At 59.4% G+C, this 9,127-nt stretch overlaps 2 protein-coding genes across 3 annotated transcripts; one reads left to right on the top strand and one right to left on the bottom strand.

Moving 5' to 3' along the window:
* Window positions 1–55: 55 nt before the first annotated feature.
* On the top strand, window positions 56–5,205 carry PLTP (phospholipid transfer protein). Of its 2 annotated transcripts, XM_010722584.3 has the most exons (17): window positions 56–1,068; window positions 1,754–1,872; window positions 2,009–2,108; window positions 2,175–2,303; window positions 2,437–2,592; window positions 2,728–2,791; window positions 2,928–2,991; window positions 3,100–3,191; window positions 3,313–3,489; window positions 3,659–3,718; window positions 3,813–3,977; window positions 4,152–4,219; window positions 4,302–4,344; window positions 4,529–4,592; window positions 4,671–4,747; window positions 4,857–5,030; window positions 5,104–5,205. In XM_010722584.3, exons 2-16 carry the CDS (start codon window positions 1,761–1,763, stop codon window positions 4,995–4,997), a joined length of 1,512 nt encoding a protein of 503 aa, XP_010720886.1. In that variant the 5' UTR covers window positions 56–1,068; window positions 1,754–1,760; the 3' UTR covers window positions 4,998–5,030; window positions 5,104–5,205. The 2 variants fall into 2 exon arrangements, with proteins under 2 accessions (XP_010720886.1, XP_031412428.1); XM_031556568.1 differs by having other exon boundaries at window positions 4,857–5,205.
* Window positions 5,206–5,475: 270 nt separating this feature from the next.
* Window positions 5,476–9,127, bottom strand: CTSA (cathepsin A; the record flags this gene model as incomplete). Its single annotated transcript, XM_003212116.4, has 14 exons — window positions 5,476–6,128; window positions 6,253–6,354; window positions 6,461–6,550; window positions 6,645–6,720; window positions 6,793–6,941; window positions 7,064–7,142; window positions 7,332–7,423; window positions 7,557–7,641; window positions 7,745–7,836; window positions 8,094–8,249; window positions 8,332–8,418; window positions 8,658–8,708; window positions 8,809–8,920; window positions 9,012–9,127. Coding segments are annotated over 14 exons (1,371 nt in total), but the record flags the coding sequence as incomplete, so codon positions are not given.

Raw genomic sequence — 9,127 nt, 5'->3', positions numbered from 1 at the left:
CTGCCCGGCCGTGGGCTCGCACGGCTTTCCTCCTGGCCGGCAGCCGCCCGACCCGCTCGCTCCCGCTGGAGGCCTGCCCTCTGCACCCGGAGCACTGGGGTCAGTGTAATTAGTTAATGCTGGCGAAGCAGTTTGGAAGGGATAAGTGCTGTGTAAGCACCCGGTCTCCTAAGTCTCTCTGTTTCCAGAGCGTGAGCCCCCGCAGCCTGGCTGTGTGTGCGCAGATAATCACCCCGACCACAAAGTGCTGGCTCAGACCGGGCGCCTGGAGGAGGGGGAAGAAGGGGGCTCAGCAGGATTTGTCCGAGGTTCCACGGACGGAAAGCGTAAAGCTTCGTCCTTTGGAATGCAGAGGGGTTTGCAGCAAAATGTGGGCAGCGCTTTGTCTTTCCTGGGCTGAGCGGTGCCGCTGTGCTGCACAATGCTGGCAGTGCCACCCATCCTGGCCTCTTGGCTGTGGGCACTTGCTGGATCAGAAAGGGAATGTGGGCTGCTGGATCACTTCTGCAGCGCCTCTCCCAGAACTGAGCACATCTGTGTCTGCTCAGCTGCTGGAAGCAGGCTGGGGATGAGCTTTGGTGGCTGTGAGCCCTGGAGACCCTGATATGTGCCAGGCTATTTGAGTGGCTCTGTGGCTCCAGCAACCACAGCAGCTTCCCTGTCTGATGCTCACCTCATAGATGGGCACAAAGCAGTTCCCGTTGTACCTCTGGTCCAAGGGACTTGTGTTCCGCTGCAGCCGTGGCACAGAGCCCACTGGGCAGTGCTGGAGCTGGCAGAGCACGGTGGGGAGTTTAGCACCAGCAGGACTGGGGGTCGGCACTTCCCCGAAATGATGAAGCCACCATGCACTGTGCGGCTGGCGTCCCCGAGCCCTTCATCCTCCTGTCTGCTGTGTCTCCTCCCAGCTGTGGGCTCACAAGGGGTGGCGGCTGGTGGGATATATAAACGCAGGAGAGCCTGAGCCAGCTCAGAAGAAACTCCTGGAGCTGCTGGTGTTCTCCCTCCCTCCCTCCCTTCACGTGATTCAGTTTCCCCAGAGCAGAGAAGCCGAAGACAAGTCACACTGTAAGTATACAAACTTAGCCAGCATTGTGTAGGTGAGCTGCCCCAGTCTATGCATGGCCTCTGGGAAGGATGGAGGCTCTGGATCCCGAGCAGAAGGGGTTCTGTTCTCTCCCTTGCAGAGAACTAAGCAGAAACATGGTGGAGAAGCCCTGTGCTGTCCCTGCCATCCTGAAGGCAACTCTGCCTTTTCCTGCTGGATGAGGAATCTCTGGCTCTGTCCCAGCCCAGCTGTAGGGCATGGGACACGGACAGGCAGTGCTCATCCTTGGGGAGCACTTGGGGCTGCTCCTAGGGCTGGAGAGCCCATGGGAGAGGAATCCTTCCCTGTGTGGTGTTGTGGCTCACCTCACCCTGCAATCTGGGGAGCTGGCTGTGCTGGGGAAGGGCAGGATGCTGCTGGTACTGAGGGCAGTGACTGTTCCCGGGTGGGGCTGATCTTGCAAGCCCGCAGAGACCGTGCTGGGGGCTTGCACACTCAGGTGATGGGAACCAGGATACTGTTGTGGGATTTCAGGGTGTGGGGTACAGCAGGGCCATGGGATGGTCCTCTCCTTGGGATCAGCCTCTGTCCAGGCTCCTGTGCTGAGAGCAGGTTGGGCAGCAGCCACAACCCTGCCAGGATGGCTGGGCTTCTGCCGTGCGCCCTGCTAGCCCGGTGCGTGCTGATCCCGTGCTCTGCCCCCAGGCGCGAGATGGCTGCCGGCAGCCGCCTCCTCCTCCTGCTCCTGCTGCCCTGGCTGGCCGCAGCCTCGCACAGCCCTCCCGGCTGCAAGATCCGGATTACTTCCAAGGGGCTGGACCTCGGTAAGGGGCTGGCCAGGACCCTGCTCCCAGGCAGGGCGGGGAGCCAGCTTGCACGGTGGGACCGGCAGGGTGGGCTATGTTGGTAGAGTGCGGTACAGCCAGGCTGTGGGCAGCCCAGGCTCATTTTGCATTGCAGTGAAGCATGAGGGTCTGCGCTTCGTGGAGCAGGAGCTGGAGAACATCACAGTGTCAGACCTGCACGGGAAGGAGGGGCAGTTCCACTACAACATCAGCCAGTGAGTGCTGCCTGCTCCCTGCGCGCAGCAGCCCCTGGGTCGGCCTTACCGTCCCCTCCCTGGCAGGGTCAAGGTGATGGACCTGCAGCTGCCGTTTTCCAACCTGCACTTCCAGCCACAGCAGCACCTCGCCTTCAATATCAACAACGCTTCCATCAGCCTGCGCTTCAGGCGGCAGCTGCTCTACTGGTTCTTGTGAGTTACTCTCCCCTGCCCGCCAGCCTGTCGCACAGCTGGGCCATGGCCCCAGGAGTGTCACAAGTGCCATGCTGCCCGGTCCTGGAGCTGGTAGGATCTGTGTCCTCCTGTCTGTTCCCTTGGCTTCCAGCTACGACATTGGATCCATCAATGCTTCCGCTGATGGTGTCCACATCCATACTGTGCTGCAGCTGGCCAAGGATGAGGTTGGACGCCTCAAGATTTCCAACATGTCCTGCAATGCCTCCATTGCCAGAATGCATGCAGGATTTTCTGGCACACTCAGGTACACCTGATGCCATGGTTGCAGCCATGCCCCTGTGCCAGGCAAGATCTGCTGAGGCCATGCCTTGTGTTTTTGTGGGAATGGAGGTAGAGGGACAGGGCTGGAAGGCTACTGCAAAGCTGTTCTGTCCTGCAGGAAGGTCTATGAGTTCCTGAGCACCTTCATTGTCACAGGGATGCGCTTCCTCCTCAGCCAGCAGGTAGGGCTGTGAGCAGAAACGAGCATAGAGCTCCCCTGACTGCAGTCAGGAGGGGCTGACTCAGGGATGCTGGAGGCAGCCTGGGTCCTCCTCCAGGCCAGGAGTTCTGGCCCCACTGCTGAGTGATTCCCCACAGATCTGCCCGTCCCTGGAGCATGCCAGCCTGGTGCTGCTGAACTCCTTACTAGATACAGTGCCAGGTAAGTAGGATAAGACCAAACCCTGCTCACTGCAGCCTATGCAGAGCTGAGAAAAGGACTGTGGGCCACCCTGTAGGCTTTCTTCTCACAGCACCTCTTCCTTGGCAGTAAGGAACTACGTGGATGAGCACGTTGGGATTGACTACTCCCTACTACGTGATCCAGCTGTCTCCCCAGAAACCCTCGACCTGGACTTCAAGGTGTGGCACCAAATCCTGCCCTGCCTCTCCTAGCCCTGTTGGCACAGCTCTGCATCAACGCACGCAATGGGCACAGCAAGCTGTGCTGCAGCTGCAGAAACAGTCACTATTCTTGGCCCAGGGCATGTTCTTCTACCGTGCGAGGGAGGACCAGGAGCTGGAGAACCACGCGGTGGAGCCGGTGATCAAGGAGACTGAGCGCATGGTTTATGTTGCTTTCTCTGAGTACTTCTTTGACTCAGCCATGCACGCGTACTTCCAGGCGGGTGTGCTGGCCATAGAGCTTGAGGGGGAGAAGGTGAGCAGCAGAGTTTGACACTGCACACAGGCCTGCGTGGAGAAGGGGTGCTGCTGGGGGAGGCAGGGTGGGCTTCACACACAGATTTCAGGATGTGCTGCATGGACAGAAGCTCTGCAGGGGGCAGCAGTGCCAGCTCTATTACCCGTGAGGTTTGTCCTCCCTGCAGGTACCCAAGGACCTGGAGGTTCTGCTGAGAGCCACCTTTTTTGGGACCATCTTCATGCTGGTGAGAGGAGGTCTCCACTGGGGCAGGAGAGGTACAGGACCCCCCCCGGGTTGGAGCAGCTCTGCCCAGACTGGTTCCCCTGCCCTCTCCCCAGAACCCTGCTGTGGTGGATGCTCCCTTGCGGCTGGTGCTTCAGGTGTCAGCTCCCCCCCGCTGTGTGATCAAACCCTCGGGGACCTCCGTCTCTGTCTCTGCCTTCCTCAACATCTCGCTGGTACCCGCAGACCGCCCTGCTGTCCAGCTTTCCAGCATGGCCATGGTGAGTGCTGCTGCAGCCAGGTTGCCTGTGCCCGCTCAAGTACACAAGGCAGGAGCACTGCACCCCACCCAGGAAGTCTCTTATGTCCCAAAGCTGGGAGCGGCACCCAGGCCGTCCCGCTGCCTCCCGATGCTGGCTGCAGCAGGGTTTCCGTGCAGCTCACTCTCCCCCTAGGAATCAAAACTAAGTGCCAAGGTGTACCTGCAAGGGAAGGCACTGCGTGTGCAGCTGGACCTGCGAAGGTATGGCCCATACTGAGGTCCCACCAGGGCTCCAGGGACAGTCCCCTCTGCCCCAGCTCACAGCTGCTTTCCCTCCCTGCAGGTTTCGCATCTATTCCAAGCAGTCAGCACTGGAGTCTCTGGCGGTGAGCAGACCGTGTACCAGCCTGGAGTATGGGAGGGTCCAACAGTCCTGGGTAGCTCCCAGCCACAGCAGGGAGCAGCTCTGGGAGGGCTGTGCAGGATCCCCCTTCTTAACCCTTAAGAAACACAAGCAAGGCCCTACCTTGCCCAGCAGCTCTGGGCTCATTCTCCCTCCCCTCCCCACAGCTGTTCTCACTGCAGGCCCCGCTGAAAACTCTGCTGCAGCTGACAATCATGCCCATCATTAACGGTAAGCATCATCACTGCCTCTGCATGGCAAGGCTTGAGGCAGTGTCATGGAGCTTACTGCATCTCCTCCTCCCTGCAGAGAGGACAAAGAAGGGTGTGCAGATTCCCCTGCCAGAAGGCATGGACTTCACCAGGGAGGTGGTCACCAATCACGCGGTGCGTGAGCAGGACAAGGACAACTCCAGCCCCTCCAGCAGACACAGGCACCGTGTCCTGGCAGCTGCAGACACAGTTAGTCCTGTGCCAATACTTCTTTCCTTTGCAGGGATTTCTCACAGTGGGAGCTGATCTCCACTTCTCCAAGGGGCTGCGGGAAGTGATCGAGAAGTACCGCTCCACCCCTGCAGTCCCTGCTGAGCCCACGGTGCAGCCCACAACAGCCAGCACAGATCCCCACCAGCTGTAGCTCTGCTTACTTGCTCCTTCACCCTGGACAAAGGTCAGATCCCGGGCTGGACCCGTAGGTTGTAGGTAGGAAGCAACATACCCAATACCACTCACACATCCTGCAGGGCATCTGCACCCAGGTGGGCAGCAGCAAGGTGGAGACAGCTGCTCTGGGAATCCCTGCTGCACCCCTTCTCGTACACTAATAAACCACTGAATGCTGGCTTGCACTGCCTGGTTGCTTGGAGGATGAGCCCAGTTCAGACCACACAGCTGCCGGCTCTGGGGGAGAGCTCTCTGCCTGCTTTTGGGATGGTTTGTTTTCAGGAAGCCCCAGTACCCTCTGCAGAAAGGGAAACACAAGCTCTGGCTCCCAAGGACACCGTGCACAGCACATTAGCACTTACTGCTGCTGGATCCTCTGTTAGGAACCATTCTTGAGACAGCAAAAGAAAGCAAAGCAGGGGGGTAGCAGAGAGGTGGAAGGAGTTCATTAATGAGGAGCAGGACCACCTTATTCAGAGTTTATTGTGGGTTCCCAAGAGCAGTGTGTGACCTAGGCAATGAAATCGTCTTCACTGTAAATTGCCTTTCACTGAGGTCAGGTTGGGAGTGGTTTCAAAGGGAGCAGAAAGCCCCTGCAGGGCAGCCCATGGCCACCACATCAACTGTGCTTAGCAGAGAACAGCTGGCTCAGAGCCTGCCCAGGCCATGTGCGTGCAGAGGCCACAGAACAGAGGGAAGTGGTGAGGACTGCTCCCTCCCAAGAGGGAAGTAGTTGCCTCCAGAAACAGGGAGGAGGTGAGACAGGAAGCCACAGCAAAGAGACAGCTGCAGTGCCCGGCAGAGATGGAATCTCAGGGACTCCTCTCCCCGCAGCCTGCAGAAAGCCCACCTCCAGGCTGAGCATAGTCATTGGAGCCCGGGGAATCCCCACCAGCTGCGGTAGTGACTTTGTTCATGACACAGGGGAGCCCTGGTGCAGCTGAGTGGCAGTGATGAGCTGTGCAGGAGGTGACTGGTGTATGCAGGCAGCCCGAGGCCCTGGGCACAGCCTCCCCAGCTCCTAGTACGGCTCATTCTTAATGAAACGGCTGAACATGGTGAAGGCAGCGAGGGGCTGGTCTGTAGGCACCATGTGGCCGGCTCCCTGCAGGAAACAGGTGCCAGCACTCAGTGCCCTCTGTGGGTCCACTACTGCCTGGCCCACGGCTCCAGTGTTAGCCATGTCTGACCACAGTGGGACCAGCTGCAAGGCACCACCTCAGCCTTACCTTAACAGTGAGGAAAGCAATATTGGTGAACTCTTTCACAAAGCCCCCGATCTGGTTCTCACCTCCTTCAGTGTAGAGCCAAGGCCGGCGAGCCACCTGCACCTGGGAATAGAGACAGCACCCTCAGTGCCCAGCTCCACAGACACCACTGCTTCCCCCTGTGCCTGACTGATCCAGGCACATCCCAGATCTCACTCTGCCCATTTACCTTCTGGCACAGGGAGTCCACGAACCACTCATCCCCAAGGAAATTGCAGGCCATGTCGACATCCCCATTGTACACCAGGATTCTGTATTTCTGCAGAGCAGGAAGAGCATGAGCACCACACAGGGCACGGCCCTGTCTGGGAGAGCTGCTTCCATGGGCTGTGTGCTCCCACACACATACACACCATGGCTCCAAGAAGTTTGAGGTACTGGTCATTCATCTGCATGTACAGGCGCTTGTAGCTGCGATTCACCTCGAAGCTGCAGAAGAAGCAGCAGTGGGCTCAGCAGCTGCTTGTGCCACACACTCAACCCCACCTGTTGCTTGCTCACCTGCACACCTGCCACTCTGGGGCATTGGGGGAGATGTGGAGAGCCTTCCTCACTTCTGGGGAGTTCAGATACATGGTCGGTGCTGTGGAGTTGGTGCACGGTGGGTCCATCCGCACCTTATTGCGAGCTACAGGCATCCGGAACAGGTTCTGGGAGAGTCGAGATAGCCCTGCAGCAGCACCTCAGCACCACCCACAGGGAGAGCTGCCCCATCCCCTACTGTGCAGGTGGAGGGTGCTGGCAGCACACTGTGACAGGGACCCACGCTCACCTGGCGCCAGGAGAACCTCATTGGCATCCGGATGAAGGAGTTTCCCAGGTCATGTGTGACGAGATAGTCACCCTCATACCTGCAGGCAGACCAAGCACGGCCACAGGGTGAGAGCTCTGGAGGAGCTAGGGCTTGGGATAACAGCCCAGGGCCCACCACCAAGAAGAAGTGGCCACAGAAGCAGTGTCTCTGCCAGCCCCCTGCTGCTGGTGGGGATCTGCATGCTGCTTGTGCTTGGGGATAGCGCTGCTGCCGCCGCCACTCTCACCTCATGCTTCCAGGAACACCGCCAGCACATGGGGCGTAGAGATTGTAGATATTGAGCCCAGACTCCTCTACAATCTCAATCATCTCTGCCATCTGCAATGAGCCACAAGCAGGGCTCAGGACTCAGCAGAGTGCTTGAAGGACCACAGCACACACCCAACACCAAGCACAGTGCTGCTGCTCACAGAAGTTGGAGCAGGGCTCGGGGATTCCAGCCTTCCCTCACCTTAAGTGTGCAGTTCAGGTTGGAGTTGTCATGGAAGTTGCACTTCCCTTCGGAGCAGCAGAAGGCCTGCAAGTCCTTCCACAGCCTGTACACAAAAACCAAGAGTTGGAGTGATCCACCAGAGCCCACCCTGCTCTGTGCCACAGGGACCAGCAGCGCTCCCCCCCAGCAGTGCTCCCTGCTCTCACTGGGTGCCCAGCAGGCCGTGGTAATAGGCGAAGTACACCAAGGAGTTGTCATTGATCTCATAGGAGGAGAGGCCATTTCCCACAGCGATTCCCTGCGGGGCAATAAGAAAACAACTCTGTGGTGTGGCAGCTCCTCACAGGGCAGCCACAGAGCATCGGCGTCAGGCAGGAAGCAGATGTGGCCCTGTTTACTTCATGGGGGGAAGAGGAAAGGCCATGGGCGCCTGGGAGCACTGCTCAGTCTCACGCAGCAGAACACGTTCACCACCGGCACCCAGGGAGATGAAAGGCTGTGGGGCCGGGGCTGCCCCATGCAGCATGTTGGGCCCCAGCAAGGCCATGCCCTCACCTTGAGGTTAAGGCTGGGGTCCTGCATCACCCACTCTGCCAGTGTGGGGATGTAGATGCCGCCGTAGCTCTCCCCTGTGAGGAAGAGGTCGTTCTTGGAGTACTCAGGGAAGAGCCGCAGGAACTCCTTCAGCGCCAGGTAGTTGTTGTGTGCAACCTGCAGGGACAGCAGGTGGCATCAGCGGGGTGGCACTGGGCCAGCAGCTCCAGGCTGGGCCTGCCACAGCCTCACCACTCACCTCCGTGTCGTTGGTAGCGTACTTCTTGTCCTCGGAGTAGGAGAAGCCAACGCCTGCAGGGGACTCCAGGTAGAGCATGTTGGCAATCTGTGGGGACAGCAGAGGGGCAGGGGAGCATGGAAGTCCAGGGAGCTCCCAGCAGAGAGGGCCAACAGCCTTCACCTATGGCACCATTTGTGTGCGGCCCACCCCGGTGTTGCAATGAGAACCTCATCCCTGCTCTGCAGTGAGCTGGAGGGGGGGGCAGTGCAGTGCAGTTCAGAGCCACAGTTCCACACAGCTTGGGTGCGGCAGGAGCCGCTCCCTGCCTGCGGCATGGCCCATACCTTGTTCCAGGCGTAGTCATTGTACTTCAGCGTGACCCCATCGGGCTGCACCTGAGGAGGGAGTGGAGACTGATAAGTGGCACACCACAGGGCCCGAGACACTGCCTGCATCATGGAGCCCTGCAGACCCCAGGTGGCTGTGCCTACTGACCAGGAAAGGGCCATGCTCTTTCAAGAAGCCTTCCATGGAGCTGCAGCCAGGGCCCCCGTTCAGCCATAATACCAGAGGGCTGCTCTGCGGGTTGTTCTGGGCCTCCACGAACCTGCGGGGTGTGCGACGTGAGTACTCAGTGCCCAGCCAGCACCAGCACCGGTCCCAGCACCAGTACCACATCCCAGCCCGGCCCTACATACCAGTAGTGCAGGCGTTGTGTCGGCCCGATGCACAGGTGCCCCGAGAAGTGGCGGAAGGACGGCTGCTTGGGCAGCCCGGGCAGGAACGTCACCTCATGGCCCGCGGGCGCGGCGTG

The sequence above is a fragment of the Meleagris gallopavo genome, chromosome 22 (assembly GCF_000146605.3).
Source record: "Meleagris gallopavo isolate NT-WF06-2002-E0010 breed Aviagen turkey brand Nicholas breeding stock chromosome 22, Turkey_5.1, whole genome shotgun sequence".
Classification (NCBI taxonomy): domain Eukaryota; kingdom Metazoa; phylum Chordata; class Aves; order Galliformes; family Phasianidae; genus Meleagris; species Meleagris gallopavo.
Note: the sequence above shows the minus strand (reverse complement) of the source record. Positions and strands in the feature narration are given on the sequence as shown.